Source organism: Eublepharis macularius, chromosome 5 (assembly GCF_028583425.1).
Source record: "Eublepharis macularius isolate TG4126 chromosome 5, MPM_Emac_v1.0, whole genome shotgun sequence".
NCBI classification, from domain to species: domain Eukaryota; kingdom Metazoa; phylum Chordata; class Lepidosauria; order Squamata; family Eublepharidae; genus Eublepharis; species Eublepharis macularius.
In genome coordinates this window covers 44582982-44607545 of record NC_072794.1, presented here as the reverse complement: position 1 = coordinate 44607545, position 24564 = coordinate 44582982, and the positions used below count along the sequence as shown (strand labels likewise).

Here is a 24564-nt window from a genome sequence, read left to right as displayed (position 1 = left end):
GGATAGCTGCAATATTTACTGGGTATTTTTTTTATAACTTTTTATGTTTACTGTTTTAATAGGCAATTGTAGGCTGGTAAAATGGATGCAGTGTACTTTTTGTTCTGCATGCACTGGATACTTTATAAAAACTAAAAGTACAAAGAAATCTAACGCACAAACTTTTAAAAAGCTATTCCTACCACTACCTCAATGGGTAAAGTAGGAACCAAGCACAAACAGAACAGGCAGTTTAATGGGATTTTGATCCTACTGCATTCCCCGGTACTTCTCTTTAAGGGGATAATTTGATTCTCTCCCCCTTGCAAAACAATTCTTTATATATTTATTTATTCTAAATATATTTATTTGTGCTTGGTTCCTACTTTACCCATTGGGGTAGTGGGTAAAGTAGGAACCAAGCACAAACATATATGAATTAGCTACCATGAATTAGCAAGTATTTTTGTGATGTTAACCGATACTGCTTTTAGAGAGAAAGAAAAAGTTGACACAAAAATGAAAATGTGTGTCAGTTCCTCTTACGTTTTGCAACTTGGGGTGACGGGGAGGGAGACTGGTTGCGACATACATATAATTAAGCACCAATTCTAGGATCTCCTAATAATCTTTTGCTAATGTAAATGTTTGCTTCACAACTGTAGCTTTAAGTTGCTATAGAGGCTGCACTGGTCAGACTTCTTATGGAGTTGGACCTGGGCCTTGGACCTGGGCCTTGGTAGTAAGAATTGTTTGGCAAGGTGGAGAGAATCAAATTATCCCCTTAAAGAAAAGTATCAGGGAATGCAGTAGGATCAAAATCCCATTAAACTGCCTGTTCTGTTTCCACTTGAATACACTCATCTGGCTAATGGCCTATGATAGGGGTGCCAGCTCCAAGTTGGGAAATTCCTGGAGATCTGGGGAGTGAAACCTGGAGAAAGTGGGGTTTGGGGAGTGAAAGGACCATAGCATGGCATAATTCCATAGACTCCACCCCCCTAAAGTAGCCATTTTCTCCAGGTGAACTGATCTCTGTGGCCTGGAGACCAGTTGTAATTCCAGGAGATCTCCCACCACTACCTGGAGGCTGGCAACCCTAGCCTATGAAGATGTGGGGAGTATGACCTGCACCCCAACTGCAGGTTTCAAATGGGAGCTACACTGGGCATTAGTATGTCCTTTGTCTCTACAGCAATATCTTTTCTCCCAATCAAGAATCTAGCAACCTTATTGTCATCAAAAAGGGTTACCAGCCAGCCAGCTTCCTTTGCATCTCCCCTGGTAGGGCTTTTGTGTCTTGAGGAACATCATGGGGAACTAGAATTTGTCTCAAACTAAAACTTCTTAATCATATTGCCGCTAAATTTCTACCTTTCATGCAGTGGCGCCCTATCAGAAAAACAGACGATAGCCCTGCTGGAATAAACAGTTGGCCCTTGAAGCCTCAGAGTGCAAATTCTGTTCTCATATAGGAAAAATTTTGATTCCTAGGAAAGTGAAGGATATTTTGATGCTACACTCACATAAACACTCCACTTCAGCTGCCAACCCTTTCCCCAAAGAATCCTTGTAAGTTTAGTTCAAAGTAGCGCTAAGAATTTTCTGTTTGCAACGTTTTGTGCTTCTGGCTCCCACCACCACTCACAGAACTGCAGTTGTCAGAGTTTGTGAGAAGAAGTTACAATTAACCTAGTTTAATCCTGTAGGTTGAGATACGATATACCAACTCTAATTATAAGTAGATCTGTTGGTCTGAGCACTGTACTTAACAAAATCAGACCCTATAGTTTTTTATATATAAGTCACTTATGTTTGATTAATACACACTAAACAACAATACCAACTCTCACAACATTTATGTATGAAAATGATTTAAAATAGGTCTTGGGAGTTTTTTTTTTTAATGAAATAAAATAGCAACAACAAGAGCACAGTTTTTGTTGTTAGCAACATGTTTGTCACCAAAATCCAAATACCAGTTAAAGTAAAATGAAACCTCCATGAGTGATAAACCCATTATTATTATTTTTTAGGTGCAAGTGTAACCTTCATGCCACTGGCTGCAGAGAAGAAAACAAAAAATTATTATGTGAATGTGAGCACAATACAACAGGCCCAGACTGTGGGAAATGCAAGAAGAACTATCAGGGCCGACCTTGGAGTCCTGGCTCATATCTACCCATTCCCAAGGGCACAGCAAATATCTGTGAGTATTTTTGTAAAATAGTTTGATGCATTTGCGGGGGGGGGGGGCGATGGCTAACCTCATTGGCTGAAAAATAATCATGCTAACAACTCAACTTAAAACAAGCCTGTGATATTATAGCATAATGGAAATTTAAAACTGTGGCTTTGTTGCAGGCATCAGCTGAAATTTAACCTCCTGGGAGTACAATATAAAAATTGTTGATGCACACATTTATGTGCCAGATTCCCTTCTCCTTTTCTTACTTTTATGTCACGAATGGCCAAGTGCAGCTTGTGGCATGGGCAGGAAGAGTTTCTTGTACTCACGGCCTATGAGCAAGACATTCTTAAAGGCTAGATTCAGATACAGGAGTGCATTTAAGAAGTTCTAGGGGGGTCTAGTTAGCTTTCCTGTATCAGATCATTAACCTGCGTGCTGGCAAGAGGTATACCTCAACAGTTTGGGTTCATTTGGAGTATACTACACAAATAAAAATACTACTAGATAATCTGGCCTCCATTTTATCTTTTAGTAAAACATATTTACGCTTTTAACGTAGAGTTACTAAAACAACATGATAATACTATCCACTGATTTTATATAGATTATTATTTGCCCTAACCTGGATGGCCCAGATTAGCCCAATCTCAGAAGCTAAGCAGGATCAGCCCTGGTTAGTACTTGGGTTGAAGTCCACAAGTGAAGTCTGGAGTCACTACACAGAGGCAGGCGGTGGCAAATCATCTGTTTTCATCTCTTTCCTTGAAATCTGTGTGGTCCAGCTGTGACTTGATGGCACCTTACACAATTATTGGAGCCCATTAATTGTTTCTTACCAAAAGTCAGCAGGTTTTGAGCATCTTAAGAAAAGCCACTCCAGATTAATTCAATTTCTCATATTTATAGGTTTTCAGAATCATCTAACAATAATTGGCTGTCTTACCTGATACAGCTCACGTTCTTGGCTGACTGATTTGCTTACAACTTCAAACACCATACAATTTTATCTAGATTTATGTTTTTTTCCTAAAATATATATAAGCTGTGTTAATGCATTCTTGCTACTTTTATCATAATAAAAAACACCACAGTTTTCTCATACGTATGCCAATACACCCATATTTGAACTATCTTCACTTATGTATTTCTTTGGACATTTTTGCCATTTTGATACACTTCTCACACCTGGGCCCAGGCATATATTTATTACTAATTTTTCTATTACTCTTTTGTTCTTTACTTCTCTCCAAGGATTTTATGTTCATTGTCAGTTTTCTGTGCAGTCCCAAAAGGGACTGTGCATGTGCAGCAGGCCTGCCAATCAGTAGTTTCTGTAGCTTTAAATCATGTAAAGGGTGCAGTCCCCTCCCAGAGCACCTGCGCAGCTGTTTCCCATCCAAACAGCCCACATTCTGGGAGAAGTGGCACCGTTTACTCAGTTTCTCTTTTGCTACTGATCAAAGAGGAGCATTTTATAGCGGGTTCACTGTTTCTCAAGGCCTCCTGGCTTCATCTCATGGCAGTGATCTATAAGAGAGAAGAAATACTTCTCTGTTACTATTTTTTAAAGAAGTGTTCACAATGTAGTACAAAGATGACCAGGGCAGACAAGCTCTCCCTTTGCCTTCTTTGCCTTGGAGAGTGGCACAGTGTCAGAGCATGCAAGCATTGCAAGGTTTTCACATCAAAAGCTTGCACTGAGAGAATACCCAATTGAAAGCATTGTTATGGGAAAGAGTCATCTCTAGTGCTAGCATTTTGGCAGCTAAGTCATCTGCCTTGGTGGAGTTTGCTGAACATTCAGATCCAATGCCATTAGGAATAGAGATGGGCATGAACCACAAAAAAAACAAACCAAGAGGTTCGTGGGTTTTCATGAACCAGGAACCACGAACTGGGGCAAGTTCATGAACCAGTTCATGGTTTGTGGGGTTTAAATGCCCCTTTCCTGCCACTTAGCAGTGGCAGGGAAAGGGGAATTTGACAGTTTAAAGGGCTCTTTCCTGCCTTGCAAGTGTCAGGGCGCTTTAAACGGCCCAGCCTCCAGCCCCACACTTACCTTGCCCAGCCGCCCTGCGGGCCTATGAGGGACGGGAGGAGCGGGAGGCGGCCACAGGCCCACCGGGTGGCTGGGCAAGCTAAATGTGGGGCTGGGGCAGGGGCTGGGGCTGGGGGGGTAGGGGCTGGGGGTAGGGGCTGGGGTTTGGGCCGTTTAAAGAGCCCTGCCACTTGCAAGTGGCAGGTCCCTTTAAACTATCAGCTGGCAGATGGTGAGAGGGATTCCCCCCTGCTGCCTGCCAGCTGATAGTTTAAAGGGATGTGCCACTTGCAAGTGGCAGGAAAAGTTTATATGGCCATTTCCCTGGGGAAATGGCCATTTAAACTGCCCCTTTAATACAAACCAAACGAACCCAAAGACCAGTTCATGTAAGTTTGTGGAAACGAGCTTCCACGAAACACTAGTTGGTTCTTGGGTTTTTTTGGTTCGTATTTGGGTTCGTTCCCATCTCTAATCAGGAACCACGCGCCTAAGTGCTATTGAACTATTGGACCTGAAGGCTACTTGTAACATCTGAAATTTTCCAAGCCTGAGGCAATAACAGATGACTTGGCGATCATCATGGTCCCTTGCACTTCATCAGTGCACTGCAAGTTATCTTCCTTGGAGGAGCAAGGTGAAATTGTTCAATCTTGCCCAGAGCCAACTCCTCAGAGTCATAAGCGGTCATACCATCAAGATTGCTGCCTGGCATGGTATCTACATTGCCTACCCCTACTGAACAATGCTGACTAGGGAGAACTTTACTGCCCAGAATCTGTCAAGTCTATTTCAGTTCTGGTACACCCAAAGACCTACTGACATGGTACTCCCTATCAGGTTCCGCCTTGGTCTTTGATGTTCTTCCATCTTTCAAAATGGAGGGCTCAAATCAGAACCCGAGTATGCAGTTGGATCAGTCCCCTGATAAGAATGTGGGAGATAGGGAACCTATCTCCCCAACAGATGACTTCAGGCCATATGCTGAGCAAATGTTGCAGATGGCAAAGTCACTAGATATTGATATATATTCATCTGAACCCAAATATAATTTATTGAACTTTTTGCCCATTCTCCCTTCAAGCAGGCTCAGGGCGAGTCACAACATCATAATAATAATACAATAAGAAAGATAACAATACACAATAATAGAGTAAAATAGCATACTTGTGTAAGCCTGTACTGGAAAAAGGGTTTGGGTTCTAGGACCTAGGCCTGATTAATAGACTGCAGATACATAGACCAGACTAACAGGTAACTGAGCTGTACCTAGGGTTGTTTAATTTGCATGTTTAGCAAAGGCCCATGGGGCATGTATATAAAAAAGAGGTCACCATGACTAAGAGGAGTGGTGTTATACAGGACTAGGCTAGCTGGAAATACTAGAGAAAAGAAGAGCTGAAGCTGCTGCTTTTTGGAAGGCAAAGCTTGTTTCCAAGCTTTGGAGCTAAGAAGATCACAGAGCTGAATCTGCTAGCTGGAAGAGCTGAACCCTTCTCCTTGGGAGAACTGCATTAACTGACAAGAGCTGAAGAAGCAAGGAAGAGCAAAGAACAGGAATTGCTGGCAGCTGAACTCATTGACTCTTTGAGACCAGCACCCTAGTACAGAGCTGCCCCACTTCATCTTGCTAGGAGAAAAGGGGAACTGCTCCTAGGGCAACAAGAAAGCTCCAGGATTCAGAGAGCATCTTCACAGAGTCCTGCTGTGGCAAGGCCTTTTGGATATTTCGGACTCTGTTCCAGGCACAGCCTCTAGCCAAATCCACAGAACTGTCTGCGTACTTTACCAAGGGATTGTGAGTAGGACTTGGCGCTGGGGTCACTGGTTACTGATCCAGTATTGATAACTTTGGGAATGTTTCATAGTCGTGTTTAAATAAGTTGCATTTATATTTTGAATTGATAAACATTGAACCTGGTCCTCTTGACTCGGGGGGTTACACTTGTACTTCAGAAATTCATCTATGATTGCATTCACCATGATCAAGGGATTTGTTGTAAAACTTTTGAGAGAAGCTCACCTTGATTCCACCAACTTTGAAAAAGGCAGAACGGCTTTACAAAACCAAGGCAGACACCTGCACCTTTTTGTTCAAACATCCTCTCACATCATCTCTGATAGCAGAGGACATACAATCGAAGCAACACCAAAGGATACACTCAAATCCCACTGACAAAGAGGGCAAAAAGTTAGACATTATAGGCAGAACATAAAAATTGCAAACTATATAGCTTTAGTGGGAACCTATTAGATATTTCTATGGAACAAGATGGCAACATAAAATGAGTACGTACCAAAGGAACAGAGACCTTGGCCAAAGTCATACAGGTGTTCCATCTGTCCAAGCAACTGATTAATGCCGAACATCTCATTGCAGACTCTTCTACAAGGGCGCTGGTGTCTTCAGTGGTTCTTAGAAGGCATGCTTGGCTATGCTCAATGGCACTCCCTGTGGAGACAAGGAACAAGGTGGGGGATATGCCATTTGACATATATAGGTGCTATTCACTCAGAAAACCGATAATTACCTGTCTCGAAGAAGGACCATCAGACCGCCAGATCTTATGGAATACTACCACCTTTTACTCACCAGTCTACTAGTGCCGCAGAGCCTATGGAAAGCATCAACAATACAGAGGTCAGCAATTTAGGTACCTACCAACCATACCAGCAGTATCAACTGTATCCTCACTACCACTCATTCCAAGCCCCACCCTTATAGTAACAGAGAAGAAAGGCTACTCACAAGCCAAAGCAGGACCTACAAGCCCTCCTTTCTAAAGAACAAAACCAAGGTCAGAAGCAACCCTTCTGACTGGAGGAGAAGCAGCCAGTAATGTTTGAAGAGAGACTTTTGTGTTTCCTACCTGGATGGCAAACAATCACATCATATGCCTGCTTCCTGGAAGTAGTACAATATGGTTATAAAATAGAGTTTAATTAATATCTATGTCTGTGTCTCCCTCATAAAACTATTGGTAGCCCTTCATCAGAGTTAGCTAAAGAGCTCCTAATCTTACTGAACAAAGGGGAAGTCTAGTATGTTCCAGAAAAAGAATCCAGATTTGGGTTCTATTCCAGCTTTTTCTTGATTGATAAAAAAATGGAGGCTTTAGGCTCATCCTAGAGCTTAGAGACCTTAAAACATTTATTAAGGCATGGAAATTTAGAATGGTTACTGTCCCCATGGTCATGCAATTACTACTAGACATGGGCACAAATGGAAAAAAATGAACAAGCTGTTCGTTGTTCGTTGCCATCCACAAACAACGAACAATTCACAAACATGTTTGTTGTTCATTATTCGTGGTCCCTTAAAGATCCCTTTAAACTATTAGCTGGCAGGGGGCAGGGAGCATTCCCCCCTGCCGCCTGCCAGCTGATAGTTTAAAGGGCCCTTTCCTGCCACGTGCAAGGGGCAGGCCCTTTAAACATCCCATAAACTGACCTTCCCAATGTCCAATACTCACCAAATTTGCAGGGGACATAGTCCTCACTGTCCTCCGAAGAACCCCCAAGTTTCAGAGAGATTGCTCCCCGGGAAAGGCATGATCCATGGGTCCTTCCCTTTGTTATCATTTTCTCTTCACAGTGGCAAAAACAGGACTTTCTGGTGGAAGCTACTTTGAGGGGTTACAAACTGACCTTCCCAATGTCCAATATGCACGAAATTTGCAGGGGACATAGTCCTCACTGTCCTCCAAAGACCCCCCAAGTTTCAGAAAGATTGCACCCCAGGAAAGGCATGATGCATGGGTCTCCCCCTTTGTTGTAATTTTCTCTTCACAGTGGCAAAAATGAGACTCTCTGCTGGAAGTACTTTGAAGGGTTAAAGCCAGAAGGAAAGCCAGAAGGAGTTCAGACAGAGTTCAGTCCCTGCCCTTGCCAGCAGAATTGATTGAAAGGACCCAGACTGTCTGGCTTGACGAATGGCTGATGAAGGCAATGAACAAGGCTTGCAACGACCCCTTGTTCGTTTAGAATGGAGCCTCATGAACAACTTGTTCGTGAACAGACGAACAAGCTGTTCATGGGTTTTTTCCGTTCGTAATGCTGTTCGTGCCCATGTCTAGTGGCATCCTGGACCTCCAGGAGGCATACTTTCATGTATCTATCCACTATTCATGTAGGAATTTCCTTAGGTTTCAGTTTGAAGGAGAGATATGCCAATACTAGGTGTTACCTGTTCTTCCTGCAGAGTGCACTTTAGTCCAAAACAAAGTGTTTCTTCCCCCTAAGACAGCACTCAAGATAAAAGTGCTGGTATCCTCTCTGTCATGTTAGAGGGTCAAATCAGAGTTAAGGATACAGACGTTGCTTGGCCTGATGGCTGCAAATTTGGCAGTGATGTCTTTAGCAAGGCTGAATATAAGATAACTTCAGATCTGGTTCTTGAAGGTCCACAATCCTACTGTGCATTGACAAGCTAGGATGTACACTATCCTGCAGGCAATAGTAAGATCATTGGGCTGGTGTCTATAAAACAATCACCTTTCCAAAGGGGTTGCATTTGGCTCTCCTGAAATCAGTGTAACGATCACCACAGAGAGATGGGGGGCAAACTGTTCACATAGCTGCAGAATCTGCATTCCGTGCCACTGTAGATGACAACACACTTTTCTAATACTACACATCCAAACTATTTCTAAAGGGCGTCAACAATGTCTTTCCACCAATATCACCCATCATTCCACAGTGGTCTCTGTCACTGGTACTATCCAAGCTGATGGCTAAACCTTTTGCCCCCTGAAGTTACTGACCATGAAAATAATCTTTCTAGTGGCAATCACATCTGCCAGGCACGTAAGCAAATTGTCCGCTTTGAGAATGGACCCACAGAGTACCAACCAGAAAAGGTGGTACTTAGACTGAGTTTTCAGTTCTTTCCAAAAGTAGTGTCTAAATTCCATGTCACAGGAGGTTTTGCTTCCAATATTTTTCCCAGCACCTACCTCAGATGTGGAAGAAGCCCTACATACTCTGGATGTTCATAGGGCTGAACTCTTCTATTTAGACTGAACAGATCTAAATAGATCTGATGTGAAATTTTTTCTGTGTTATGCAGGAGCTAAAAGATGAAAAGGAGTGTCATAGACTATCACTAGGGTCATCCAAGCCATTAGGTTTTGTGATGAATTGACTGGTTTACCTTGTCCATGAGGAGTACATGCACACCAAGACATCTGCAAGGCCATGACATGGTCATCCACCAACACTTTTATGAAGCATTATGCCCTGGATGTTAACAACAGGAGAGATGCAGCAGTGGGCCAAGCTGTTCTCCACTCTTTGTTCATGTGAAGAACATCACCCCTACAGTAAGTGGCTTGTTTAACTCCCATGTGGGACTGCACAGAAGACTGATAATGAAAACAGGGTTGCACTTACCTGTAACTGTTCATTGAAGTCTTCTGTGCGGGCGCACATACCCTCCTTCCTACCCCATTGTGTTTTCTTTTATACTCACCTGAGAGGGTACAGTGGCTCAGGAGAGACTGAGGGGTCCCAGAACATGGGCTGTTTGTGCAGGAAAGAGCTGCACAGGCACTCTGGGAGGGAAGGGTACCCCCTCCATACAAGATTTAAAGCTACCAAACCTACTAATCAGCAGACCTGCGTATGTGCAGTCCCATGTGTGCCTGCACACAGGACTTCAGTGAACAACAGTTACAGGTATGTGCAACCCCTGTTTTCTGGGTTTCTGAACTCCCTGTTTGGCATGTCTCATTGTTTATCTGATTGAGTAGGCTATTCTGGATGGCAGAAGAATCCTCTGTGATTTTCTTGGTCAATAACAGGAGCTATTCCCCTAGGAGAAGTTATAATCCTATGATAGCATAACATCCTTCATCACTTGCATTATGCTTCTGCCTACTACTTGGCGTTGTGGGCTAGAAGCAAAATTATGTCAAAACATAGTGAGTTACATATGTATGTTAGCATGTACACTCTGTTTCTCCTCATAGGAACTCAGCATGGCATACTAAGGTTTTATTCTCACAACCCTGTGAGAGAGAGGCAAGTTAGACTCAGTGACTGGCCCAACTTCATCCAGTGAGATTCATGAGTGAGTGTGGATTTAAACCCAGGTCTCTCTGGCCCTAGTTCAACACATTAACCAATGTTCTCTGTCATCTCATACAAGTGTGATTATACCTTATGTTTTGGAGATAAACAGCACACTTGGCAAACAGAGAGATCACTATTGAGCCCTGAAACCAGTGAGAGATCAGTCTAGCAGCTCTGTGTGTGTGAGAGAGAGAATCTGTATTAACTAGTTTGTGCAGGAACATATATACACCTCCAAATAAGGCCAGTTCCACATGTTCTTAAAGGGATAGCCCACTCACTGAACGCTGCTGACTTTTCCCCTTCACTCCACACATCTCTGATTCAAAATGGTACCAGGTTGTTTGGCTCCTGTTTTTTTGACACCTTTTCTGAAAACACACTTTCCTGCAGTCCCTGAAAAGGTACCAACAAAACGTAAGCCAAATAGCCTGCTACCATTTTGAAATCAGAGTTGTGTGGAGTAAAGGGGACAAGCCGGCAGCGTTTAGCAAGTGGGTCGTCCCTTTAAGAACATGTGGAAACAGCCTAAATCAGGAGAATGACAGAATTTGGATTTAATCTGGTACTTGGTTTCTACAAAGTAAATGATCCTCTCCAGTCTTGAAGGGCAAGTTATGAACTGCAGCTGCCTCTGCTAGCAAATGGTTTCTTAAATGGTCTACTCACAAGATCAATGTAAAGAACGTCAAAAGAATGTCAAAAGAACAAACACACGCAGGAACCATCCTTCCCTTACATTTGGCATGAGTTTGCTTTTCTGGCAATATACTTCTCACAGATTGTATTGGTTACCATGCTGTAGCATCTGAAATTGCTCTAATATTGGGGAGGAGGGCTTAGTGAGGCTGCAACAGAATAAGTAGATGGGAAATCCAATGAGCAGATGTGCAAAGTCCACAGATAGTTAGGTACACCCCACTGTTAGCTCAAGATCTCAGGTAGAAGGAGCATGTTGTTAATAAGGGAAAGGATACACAGCCCACTGATATTATTAAGCATACTTAACCTCTACATTGGATTATGGAGAATGTTAGGTGCAAATCATATTCAAGCCTTGTATGATTGTAGAACCTTATTGCCTTCATCTATATGTGTGGTCCTCTTAAGCATATGCTTCTAGATGACTCCAAAAAAAAAAGTTGCAACCCAAATCTCCAAAACATCTCTTCTACATATTGGCTCTGATTTACTCTCAGATCTTCACACGTACATAACCTTTTGCACATTAGGATGACATACACAAAAGTGATGTGCTTACAGAAGACCTGGTTCCATATATTACAGTGCAATCCTAAGTAGAGTTATACCCTTCTAAGTCCATTGACTTTGGTGTAACTGCTGAGGATTGCAGGTAAGTCACCTTTGCTAGATCCGAGCAAATGTTTGACCAATAAATTCTTTAAAGAATACAAGCATCATCCAACCAAAATTAAGTTCTTTGAAGTCTATCAATTTTAGTGGAAGAGATTTAAGTATTATCTCTCTCATTTAAATAAATGTGTCTTATAAGTGGTTATCTTTTGGCTGAATTATTTCTTACTCTTTTTTTCTTTGCATCCAGCTATTAATACTAAGAGAAGCACATTCAAACTGGAGACAGATGTAATACAAAGGGAAGAAAAAGAGCATAGAAACCAGGAAATTCATGGAACTACTGTACCATGTATATGTTAAATTGGATCCTTGCTAATTTGACTTACATGCCTAAATCCCTCAGAGGAAAAAAAAAAAGAAACAAGCTGAGATTAAGCCATCAAACCTTTTAAGGGGAAAAGTTATTAGTTGCTTTTTATAAAATGTCTGGAGTTTTGCCCTGTGTGAAAGTAAAAAGCTGGCTTAGGAAATAACCATTAACGGAAAAGTTATTTTGAAGAAACAGGGTTATGCGCTACAGCTAAATGAAAAGTTTAAAAAAAAAGCAGCAATATGCTATGTTCCGAATGTTATCTCCCACTTCAAAGCAGCAGCTGTGAGGAATCAAACCTCCAAAATGAATATCACAGGAAGCAGGACCTTATCAAGTTTAATGTGAAAGTAATAGACCAAGTAACAAACCATGAAGTGCGGGGGGCATGAAATTATGATAAAATTCCTACCAAGCAGGAGGAAAGTGAGCCTTCAAAAAGGAGGAGAAAAAACATTTTGTAAGAGCATTAACTTTTAGAAAAATGGACACTTTGGATCACAGAATTAATACTTTAAAGCTGTGTTCAAGATACAGTTTGAAATTCACAGGATTTTTCCCCCACATGGAGATGATTCACAACCTTGAAAAAAAAATCTCTTCAGCTCACTCAGCTTGAATGATGCTGCATAGGAGAACATGGTTCCGTCTATGTCCACCTGTACTATTATTGTTCCTCAGAGTGAGTCGCATCTCACATTTTTTTCCTTTTATATCACTGTCCAGATTTCTCCCTAGTGAAAAAGGCCTTTTTGTTCATGCAGACTAAGAACCTCTCAACCCCTGTAGAGATAACTGGATTTTATTGCCTAATGTGAGGTGTACTTCACAGAACTACAAAAGAATGCCTCTCAAATACAATTGGCACTGGGTTTCTCCTAAAGTGAAAGCAAAATTTCTCACGATTGGTGCGGTTCATTTCTATTGTGCCGCTGAATTTCCGTTGAAGCGTGAGGTGAAACTTGGAAGTTTGTGCCAAGAAGGTTGCCTGATTGTATCTTCAACAAATTACCTATTCAACAAATTGGCTATTCATTTTATCATATGGAGCATATAGCATTGCTGGAAAGTATTAACATTTATGTGTCTTTTACCCAAATGAGATCAGTACCATAACAGTGTTCATGGTATAAAATAATGCTGGGCATAGCAGGCTTTTGTCACAGCTAGTAGAGGTGTGCATTCTGGAATTCCTGAACCAAAAATATGCCAGAAAATAGCTGTTTTGAGTCCTCACTGTGATTTTCCAGAACACTTACAAAAACCTGGGATTCTTAGGCATTACAAAAAACATACACCCCAAAACATCTATGTAGTTATTTGTGTTCAGGTGCTTATCATCAGTAGCGAAATCTTTGATTTTCCAAAATTTCTAGGCAGTTATCTGGGGAAGGCAGTTTCTAGCTGGCACAAGTCAGGCACAGGGCCCAGCAGAGATGCAAGTTTGGCTGGCTCCTTCTCCTCCCCTACTTCCTTTGTGGGGGTGGGGACCTTTTTTTCTTCAACAAGTAGCACAAGGGCCATAGAATTGGACATCTTGGTCCAATTGGCTTGAAGCATGGGAGGGCTTTAGTTAACAAGCAGCACTATCTTCTTTTTAATGTTGTTGTCCTTTGGCTGAAAAATAGCCAGTCTAGCCTTCCCACCCACCCCCCAAAAGCCCCCATTAGTAATAATGGCAGGGCTGCTGTTTTGGTTTCCTCCTTCTTCTCTCCCTGTTTTGTGAGGGTGGGGTACTTTTTCCAGCTAGTAGGATGGCTGGGAGCACCTTGTTCAGGCCCCCTAGAATTAGATCCTATGCTCTAATTTCCTTGAAACTTGGTGATTCTTTATTTGGACAGGCAGCACTGGCTTCCCTGCGATTTTGGTGTCATTTGATTGAAAAACAGCCACTCCAGCTTTCCCCTCACCCCCAAAGTCCCCTAAAGGTAATAATAGAGCCTGAATATTTTTGGAATACCAGAAAAACTCAAACCTGAATCCCAAAACAGTACCAGGGAACCAAATACCATTGAATACCATTGTATTTATTCCCCTCCCAAAATAATAATAATAAAAACATTTCAGGTGCACATCCTTAATAGCATGTTTTGATACAAAGGTTGAAAGAGTGTTGCTGCTCTGCTGTGAGAACTTCTTGGGGAATTCTTAGAGAGGATTGAGGTCACTTCAGATTTTCTAGGAAGTGATACCAAGCTGTTGCTAATGGCTGCCACTCCCATCTCCCCCAGCCTCCTGCTGGTTGCCAAGCATGGAAACCCTACTTCCTACATACCTTCTACCTCCTACATAGCCCCTAAGCCCCGTTGAGAATAAAATCACTTTGGAAATTTGTATATTGCATTAGGTTATTGGCTGATTATTTTCCTGTCATGTTTTTTCCTGGAAGAGTTAAGAGTTAACGATGATTAATGATTAATTGTCCTCACTTGATGACAGTTAAAGCCAGAAAATGTGATATTTACAAATAATACTTGTTTGCGTACTTTTGTATGCAATTGTAGACAGTAGAAGTACAGAAGATTCTCAACAGCTCGTAATGTAGTTCATAATAGACTTGCCAGTTCTTGTTATAATGTTTTCTTAGATAAGCATAATTTGGGGGTTCTTCCTTGAAGCAATATCAAGATTTGACTTGTTCCAATGGCCTGCTTTTAAAATATTAGCAGATATATTTTAAAGGCTGCACAGACATCCAGTATCTGCAGAATTAAATAGAGTTCTATGTATTATGTTACATTTTGCCCTTGCATGTGGAAGATTCCGATAAACTTAGCGCACAGGCCAGTCACATTTAAGCACCAAGTCCCATTGGTTTCAATAGGAAGAAATCCAGCAAATGCTTAACCCATTGACTTCACTGGGACTTTAAAATGTTGGATTGGCTGGTTTTTGGCCTTGGTTCCTAGTGCTGATTGGAACCAAAGAAATAATACATAGCATACTGGTTTGGCATCCTTAATATACATAAATAGCTAACCAATATTCTCTCTTCTCTTTTCAGGTATTCCCAGTATTTCCAGCATTGGTAGTAAGTAATGAAGAGCAGACTTAGGCCGGCTTTGCTTGCTGTTCAGCCTCTAAAAATCTATTTTTTCCAACATCTATTTCTGTTCTAGATAATGTTTCAGTGAAACTTGCTTTAATTTAACTTCCAAAATGTTAACAGTCTTCCTCTTGAAACATTTGCACATCATAAAATGTAGATATAGAGCTGTGATTATCAGATTACCCTTTCCCACCCACCCCCACACACAGATTAAGGGATCTGGATCACATTCAGTTCAGTAACATTTGTCCAAATGAATAAAATTGTTAGACAAATAAATGTTGAGTCTCTAAAGTTTTCTTTTTAATATAGAGTTGGATCCTACAGATCTGTATGCTAGCAATAGCTTTTTCTTCCAGTGTAAGGAAGTACCAGAGAATAGCACCACCACTATCAGTATGAATCCCCAGGATCCAACCCACAATAAATAAGTAAAAGAAGAATTACCCTTCAAACAATTTAGATTTATACTAAATTTTATAGGATACCTTCTTTTTACTTAGCCCAGATGATCAGTTTGCCTGTCTTTAATCCACAGAGTTTTTCAGGTGACTTCAGTACAGTCAGTAATTTATAAAATGTCACCTGGATCCAGACCTGTGTATGCATTCCAACCTGCATATGGGACACATGTGCATAAATGGTTCTTCATTCAATAGAGAAATTGTACATGTGCTCCCCAGCAAATGAATAAATAGAAAGGAGTTCTCTGGTTGGAAACTGCATCCATCTGAGCTCCCACTTCAGAGCCCCTATGAGATTCCTTTTTTTAAATAAATCTCCAAATGCTGAAAAGTGAGTTCAGTCACTGAATGATATCTGAACAGGCTGAAATGAAGTTGCAATGTGAGAAATATGTCATACGCACTTTGGGAACAGTACTTCCTAGCACAGGGATAAAGTTGCTGATGGGATCGTACCTATAGAGCTTCACAGAGTCCTTTTTCTTTGTTGCCTCCTTTGGTTTATGTACAGGCAGTCTTCCAGAACACTGAGGGCTCTGAACTCATATCCCTGTTCAGCCTTATACAGTGCAAGTTACTCAAGTTTCGTTAGTAAAATATTGGCCCCAAAAGAGCTTTCCATGCAAATGTGGAGGCGCATTCCCCTTACACTCTCATAAGTTGTGTGCAAGAATACCAAAGATGGCAGAGGAGAAGAAAACGTTTTTTGGTCCTCTGGAAATCTCTGTGCCTGGACCAGGAAGGGCTGCTCTTTTTCCTTTCTGCTCAAGCTCACAGAAAACATGACCCAGCTACTCTTCAGCTTTTTGATTTTAATGGGAGAATTGAGCACATGATTAAAATGCTCAACTTAGACTGAACTGTGTCCAGATTTTGCACTGTGGAGGCTCATCACGCATATCTTAACTAGCACCAAAATGATTTGCTGTACCTGACATCCAGCAGAAAAGTAATACCCTAACAACGTAATAGCTGTATTGCCTGTAATAAATGCACAGTCAGGTCTGTTCAATTTATAAATCAACTCACTTTTCTTGAGCTCATAAACAGGCTTAGAGCCTCACTTGTTCAACACTAGGCAGCATATTAGACACCATGAAAACCAGCAAGCAGTTCATTTTATCCATTTGGATTCCAGCTTAACTGAGTGTCAGGGAGGGGGGGCAGACTAACATAGCAAAATGACATGAGCATAAACACTGAGCAAAGTGAAAGTCTGTCAATTTCAGTAGTCTCATTTCTCTGCCTTAGTGTCTCTCTTGACTTTTGCTTAACTACAAATTCACAGCAATGGTACTTTTGAAGCCTTGACAATGAATTTGCATGTGCTTTTGATTCAATTTTTTAAAAAAAAGCTAAATGAAAGGCAGCAGGAAAAATATTCTTTTTTAGAAAAAGAAAAAAATCCATTGTCATAGCTAACAGAAATGGATAAATGGCAAAAATAGTTCTTGTGCTACAGACTGTCGATATTGTCTTGCATGCAGTTTGTGTGGTTGTGACATTCACTTTACACTCCCATACAATCTTCTTCACTGCATCCGCCATCTCTGAGCATCAGCAGATGTTGGTCTTTGGACACTTAACAGGGAAACTCAAATAGACATTGACTAAATGGGAAGTGACCTGAAAGGATGCTTTGTTGACCTCTTTGGATGTTGACACTCTTCACAACAAAATGACTAGCCCACCAATGGAATTTCATTAGCCTGTCTGCTCACACTACCTTTTAGAAGTCCTCTGTTACCCAAAAGAACTAATGTCAGTAAACTTTCCCTGCCTGGTCACCAGGAGGCAATGCACCTGTGCCCAGGTGAAATTGTGTACAAATCTGACATACATATATGGTATATGTCTAAATCTTAGATACTTTTAAGATGAATGTGGAATATGTCAACCACAAAGTGACTTTAAATGCACCAAAAAATGATCTAGTTTTTCCTTTTAACATTTTTTGTTGCTGGAATACTGTTCATTGGTTCAATATTCTAAAGACTCTTCTACAATGATGGCAAACCTGTTCTTAAAGCAATAGTGAGTGTCTTGCCGTATTTTGATCTACTGTGTTTCACAAGACTGCTGTGTATATTTCACCTGAGATTAATAGCATGAAGCCACTTTAATGGATGCAGTGGTGATTTTTTTTTGTTTATGCTTGTGCAATGTTTGTGTTCATTCCAGAAGTTTTTTCTCTCCCATCTGGGAATAGAGTATTCTCAGGTGATGCTTTTAATATTGTTTGCTGGAGAACACTGAACTGGGTGTATTTGCTTCTGGATACCTGGAGCTCTACCCAGTTTAGTAAAAAAGATGATCACAAAACTGCCAGCATACAAAGGAAATCCATTGCTACAGATGTTCATGTCTGTAAGACTCCTATGATCAAAAGCATGCCCAAGGAAGAATAAAATACGTATATCCTTGTGTGTACATATATGTATGATTCTGTATTCCCTTTGATCTTAAAGGATCTTGTATTAAACCAGCATATCATTAAAGCTGAAGCTCAGTGCGAAGAGTGGTCGTTAAGTAAACACATCCTTTCTGATCATCTTCATAAAAATTAAACCGTTAAGGTCATTGGTACCTGCTGTTTTCTAACAATTGAGTTGTAGATTCTTTGATCATTGCCAGCACATTTAGATTTCAGTGCTGATTTTTTTCAACATTTTTCAGCACCAGCTGGAAAAAAAAAACTGGTGAGATGGTTAGCAATTAATGAATCCCAAAACCAATTTCAGAATACTGTAAGCTTTTATGATCAGTTATGCCTACAAAGCACTTTACTTGTACCATCTTTAAGCAGTCATGATATAAACTGAGCACTGGAGTCGAAAGCTTATCCTTTTATGACTTCATTTAACACACACCTCCACCTCCGCAAGCCCCTATTTCAAAGCCTTTCTTTATTATGTAGAAAGAGATGGAAGAAGTCTGGACTATTAACTTCAGACTGTTGTTGTGTTGTCATACTTTTCACACACTTTTCTTCAGATCCCGCGCATGCACTAAACTAGAACTTTAGAGAAATTGATAGGCTAAATTTAGTTAACTAGTTGTTTATGTGCAGGAAGGTTTTTTTTACATGGGAGAGTACTGAGAAATATGGCCTCCCACCTAGTGCCTGGAGAGGGACAATCAAAAGTTCAGACACCTTCATTTACCCACTGCTGCATAATGTATGGACTGGCTCTCATCCTTCACACATATCACTTATAAAATAACCCTCCTCTTTTCCAAATTATAGCAAAGTGAAATCCACCCTCATGCTTTGCAGTACTTGGCCAGGATCTCTCTCTGGTCCTCTGCCTTCCATCTCTATGTTGCCACTGCCTGTCCCATCAGTGTAGCCAAGCTCATTGTGGTACAGGAAGATCAGATAGATACATGACCATGCAGTATGCTTTAAAACTACTTTTGTAGCAATTTGCCATACCAGTGTTGCAATCTACATGACAGTGCATCAAAACACCACCAATTATGCTAACTAGTATAGGGAAAGTATAATTAGAGAGAATATAGAATTGACACAATACACAGATAGCTTTGTGGGTGATTACCATCTCCAAAGCCTGATGGTGTCAGGAAAGTTAAGAGTTTAGAAACAAAACACATGCTGGAATATTTTGTAAAAATCAACAAATCAGTAGCCATTTTAATGCATTTGTGGAGCAATGTTTTTCTCCTTCAGATTACCAGATAGTGTTTTGTATTCTCCACTTGCCCAAGTAGTAGGAGGTTTCAGGGCTGCTTTATAGAGTTAGTTTTCTAGTAAGTACAGGAGCTTGAGACTTGTGAAGCTTTTGTAATATATGTAATATATTATACATAATATATAAATATACAGGCTGGCCAGGCAGAAAGCAAGCAGAAATACAGGAAGGCAGTTCTGGCACCAAGCCAGCAACAATCCAGCAGACCAAGATCTTTAAAAAGACAAGCAGAACACTCTTCGCAGCTTTTTCCAGCCAACTGCAAAATGGAATCATGACACAACAGCTCCTTTACACACAACTTTCACAAATCACTTGAAGCATCAGCATTGGATGGGATGAATCCTAGCATGCTTAACAAAGGAGGTTTGAGAATGGAAAGAACTCTTTCCATCTTACTGGCTATAGATTCAAGTTAGGGTTGCCAGTCCCTCTTAACCTCCCAGTGGGGGACTGGCTCCCCACACTCACCTCTTGGGGTGGGGGGTGCGTGTACTAAGCATGCATGTGCACCCCTGCAAGCGTGATGACATCACTTCCAGGAAGTGATGTCAACACGCAGCCCCCTGGAAGTATGCCCACGCTCCCCAGGGGCTCGGATTGGGGCTACTATGGAGCGCGGAGCACTCTTGTGCTCCGCATTGGCCCAAATGGGCCCATTTTGGCCCAAATCGGGCTCATTTTGGGCCCATTTTGGCTCAGGTTGGACCTGTTTTGGACCGATGTGGAGCACAGGAGTGCTCCCATGCTCTGCAGCAGCCCCGATCCGGGCCAAAACGGGTCCAATCCATGCCAAAACAGGCCCGAAACAAGCCCGATTTAGGCCAAAACGGGCCCAATCCAGGCAGCTGCTGTGCACGAGAGCACGCAGCGCCGCTGGGGAGCACGCACGAAAGGTGCACGCCCCCTGCTGGCCAGGTAAGTGGGGGGGTCTGGCATCCCTAACTCAAGTAGTATATAACAATGCCATATATTAAATTATTTATGCAAGAAGTATGATAGGACATATTTCTGGAAAAAGTACTAATGTATTTGAGTGATGATTATGTTGTTTTTAAGAAAATGCTGTTTATGAGACCTGATTTTTTTGAGGGGCTTAAGATTTATCATTTTTGCAGAGTTCTGTTCCTAAAAATGACTCAACCTTTATAGCTATTATAGTATAATGCACAAAGAGAAATATAAAGCTTCCAAAGTACCCCAGATACATCATAAATAGTGATCCAGAGCCAATCCTCTCTACCAATATTCACAATTATCCTTCAGTTTCATGATTATGTTATCAAGGACCTGCAATCACTGATTGCTATGATGCCCTGCCCCCCCCAACCTAAGCATGCAAGTTCAGAAGCCAAATATCCATTAAAGTGTTAAGGGGGAGGCCAAGGAAACCCTTTACAAATGTCCCATACTATGACTGTGGGCAAAGCTGTTTTTCACTAATGGTTTTGGTTTTGTGGTAAACTATGCATTACCAAATGCACACAACTGTATGGAATTATGGAAAAGCAGAAGGAGTGCATGTGTGTCACAGTCTTGCCAGAGCACTGAACTCCCTGTCCAGACAACTGTAACATTTCTGGTTTTGGTGTTTTTTTACATGACAGTAGTTGTCTGTATTCACAATCACACAGTCAAATGGAAAACCTGATATCATATCACAGGTCACATCTATGGTTGCCAGCCTCCAGGTGGGGATTGGAGATCTCCCGGAATTACAACTGATCTCCAGGCAACAGAGATCAGTTCCCCTGGAGAAAATGGCTGCTCTGAAGAGTGAACTCTATAGCATTATACCTCATTGAGGCTCCTCCCTTCCCTAAACCCAACCCTATCCAGGCTCCACCCCCCCACCCCCCAAATCTCCAGGAATTTCCCAACCTGGACCTGGCAAACCCTAGTCACACCATATTCTCTTTAGGACACAACACTTTCAAATTACTACCACAAATATTTATTATTGTAGTACTGTATTGTATCAAGGACATATTTATATTTTGAAATTAAACTACACTATGGAGTTTTATTGAAAATAATGGAATGACTGCCAAATAGGTTAAAGGATCATGTAGTTGGCAGAAAGGCACATGAGAATAATGCTTATATTTTCATTTCATTATCCAAGAGATGTCAGTAATTCAAGTGGTATGTAATGTTTCATTTATTAAATGAAATTTATACCTCACCTTTCTGCCCTCATAAGGGCCACCAAAATAGGTTTTCCTTAGGTGTTAACCCCACCAACTGACCATAAAAATAGCCTGGCTTATTTATGGTTTTAACTGCAACTTGATGTGTAGAAATCAGTAGGTAAGGAAAATATAATCAGTCACTTCTATCTGTACATTTAACCACCATTAAAAGTGTAACTCCAGGTTTGGCAACCCTAACTCATATTTACAGAACAATTAACTTTTTTTGTCAGGACTTTTTTTCCCTCCTCAAGATACTTGTCTTCATTTTTATGTATTTATTCATGTCTGTGGTGAAACCCTGTGCAGTAACATGGTTTTAAAACATGCTTTGACTATACAAATTGCTTTGACTATACAAATACATGCAAAAACAAAATATTTACCCACTGTTCCTTCCTTTTTTACATTCACTGATCATGCATGCACACAATGTGTAAGTTTTCTAAGCAAAACACTATCAAGATTTCAAAAGTGTTTCATAGTATAATATGGCAAGACTAGGACTGGGTTCTAGACCAGGTTCAATTGTACTAGTTAAGCTTTGTGCCTGAACAAAGGATTGGAGCAAGTGGTAATGCCTGACCCCCATCTTAACCTAGCTGGGATCAGGAGCAAAGCAGGTGGGAATGCCCATCCTCCATCTTCACCCAGCTGGGATCAGGAGTGGAGCAGTTGGCAATGCCTGCCCCCGCCTTCACCCAGCTGGGGTCAGGAGCAGAGCAAATGGCAATGCCCGCCCCCCGCCTTCAGACAGCTGGGATCAGGAGTGGAGCAGGTGGCAATGCCTGGCCCCACTTCATCCAGCTGGGTTCAGGAGCAGAGCAGGTGGCAATGCCCACCCCCTCCTTCACCCAGCTGAGATCAGGTGTGAAGCAGGTCGCAATGCCCATTACCCAGCTGGGATCAAGCACAGAGCAGGGGGCAATACCAGCCCTCTGCCTTCACCCAGCTGGGATCAGCCAAGGAGCAGGTGGCAATGCCCACAACCTGCATTCACCCAGCTGGGGTTGGGAGCAGAGCAGCTGGCAATGCCCACCCCCACCCTCACACAGCTGAGATCAGGTGCAGAGCAGGTGGCAATGCCTGCCCACCCTTTACCCAGCTGAGATCAGGTGCGGAGCAGGGAGCAATATCCACCTTCTGCCTTCACCCAGCTGGGATCAGGTGTGGAGCAGGAGGCAATGCCCCCCCCCCACTTCACCTGGACAGAATCAGGCGCAGAACAGGAGACAATGCTGCCTCCTTCTTCTCTCAGCCAGGATCAGAATCGGAGCAGGTGGCAATGCCCAACCCCCTTCACCCAGCTGGGATCAGGTGTGGAGCAGGAGGCAATGGCTGCCGCCCCCTTCACTTGGCTGGGATCCAGTGCAAAGGAGGCGGCCATGCCCGCCCCTCTGCCTTCATCCAGCTAGGATCAGTGATGGAGAAGGAGGGAATGCCCACCTGCCTGCCCTCCCCTTTCTAGAGCCCGTTGTATTTTTTCCCACAATGGGTTTTGTCGCTAGTCTATACATATATATATATATATATATATATATATATATATATATATAAAGCTTTCTTTATATAATGTTTTATATATATATTATATTTCTTTATATATATTATGTATTATGCTTTCCACTTGCATGGTTTTTCTGAGAGCATAATTACCCTACCTTGCAAGGAATGGAACATGCTAGGGGGCAGCCATTGCTTCCATGGCATGGTAACAATAGCTCCAGAAGAAAACTCAAAAAGACTTTACATGTACTTCTAGTGGCATGGAAGAAGCCACAGAAGCAGTGACAATTGCATCACTAACATATCATATATAAAGGAAGTCTAATTCCTATGTAAGCACACATTAGATTATCTACTTGAAGATATCAGTTGTTTGTTAAGACCTGGGTGTCTTCCTTCAACACTCATTTGTGATTATATGAGAGATTAATATAGCCAATGCAATAGGACCTTTGCTTAATTATATATATCCTTAAACTTCAAATGCATTTTAAAACTAAGAGCTAATGCTATTATTTGTGACTATAACATCAAGAGGCCTGCTGCATTTCCTTTTCAAGGTTCTGGTTTTTGCTATAAATATTTATATGTATTTATTTAATTAGTTTGGATACTGCTTTGCAAACCTATTTGGGGACCACAAGGCAGTTCACAATGATTATAAAAACAATTTAAAATCTTCTACAAACACAAAAGGTAAAATACAGCACAATAAAGAAGCAATGTAGCACCATTAACAATCAATCCAAAGGCTTTCCAGAACAGAAATCCTGGCCGAGCTTCCTGAAGAGATGGTTCCAGCCTTATGTCCTTTGGGAGTTCCATAACCTTGGGACAGCTGCTGAAAAGGCCCTCCTATGAAACTCTGCAAATCTTACTTCAGTTTTCTGTAGGATAGCCCTATTAATTGATCTAAGGATTCTGGCTGGTGTGGGAGAAGATGGCCCTTTAGGTGCTGTGAAGCCAAACCAATTAGAGCTTTAACACTGAAAGCAAGCACTCTGATTTGGCCCCAGAAGCAGACTGCAGCCAGTGGAACAGTAACAGAACAGGTGTTACATTTTCATTGTGACAGGTTCCAGTAACAATTTTTAACTGCCTTTTTTTTTAACGAATCAAAGCTTTCAAACCATTGGATGGTGCTGTCCCACTACAGTATGTATTCAAAATGAGTTTATCACCTGAAACAACAGGTAGTGCTGTCGAAGGCTTTCACGGCCGGAGAACGATGGTTGTTGGGGGTTTTCCGGGCTGTATTGCCGTGGTCTTGGCATTGTAGTTCATGACGTTTCGCCAGCAGCTGTGGCTGGCATCTTCAGAGGTGTAGCACCAAAAGACATTACAATGACATTACAAAAGAACTACAATGCCAAGACCACGGCAATACAGCCCGGAAAACCCCCAACAACCAACAGGTAGTGCCTTAAAACTTAATCCATATACAGTTACATATATTCTAAGGTTAAATTACATCCTCTCCCCAGCTCATATGTAACTTTTAAGCACATATAGGTACAACCTAAAACAGTATTTGGAAGGAATCCCTTAAAGATAAGTATATTAAGTTACCAGCACTTTCGTAGTAATGCCTATATAAAGAGTGCCACCCTAAATAGTATAGATAAGTTTAATGCTTATTTTAAAAAACCAACAACCCTGTTTCTTTAAAATTA

At 41.5% G+C, this 24564-nt stretch overlaps 1 protein-coding gene across 5 annotated transcripts in view; it reads left to right on the top strand.

Moving 5' to 3' along the window:
* NTNG1 (netrin G1) overlaps nucleotides 1-24564 on the top strand; it is a 314681-nt gene that overhangs the window by 217002 nt on the left and 73115 nt on the right. For all 5 annotated transcript variants that reach the window (XM_054981788.1, XM_054981787.1, XM_054981785.1 and 2 more), the window contains exons 4-5: nucleotides 2016-2188; nucleotides 14972-14998. In XM_054981788.1, the coding sequence (XP_054837763.1) occupies nucleotides 2016-2188; nucleotides 14972-14998 (200 nt within the window). The remainder of the gene's footprint in view (nucleotides 1-2015; nucleotides 2189-14971; nucleotides 14999-24564) is intronic.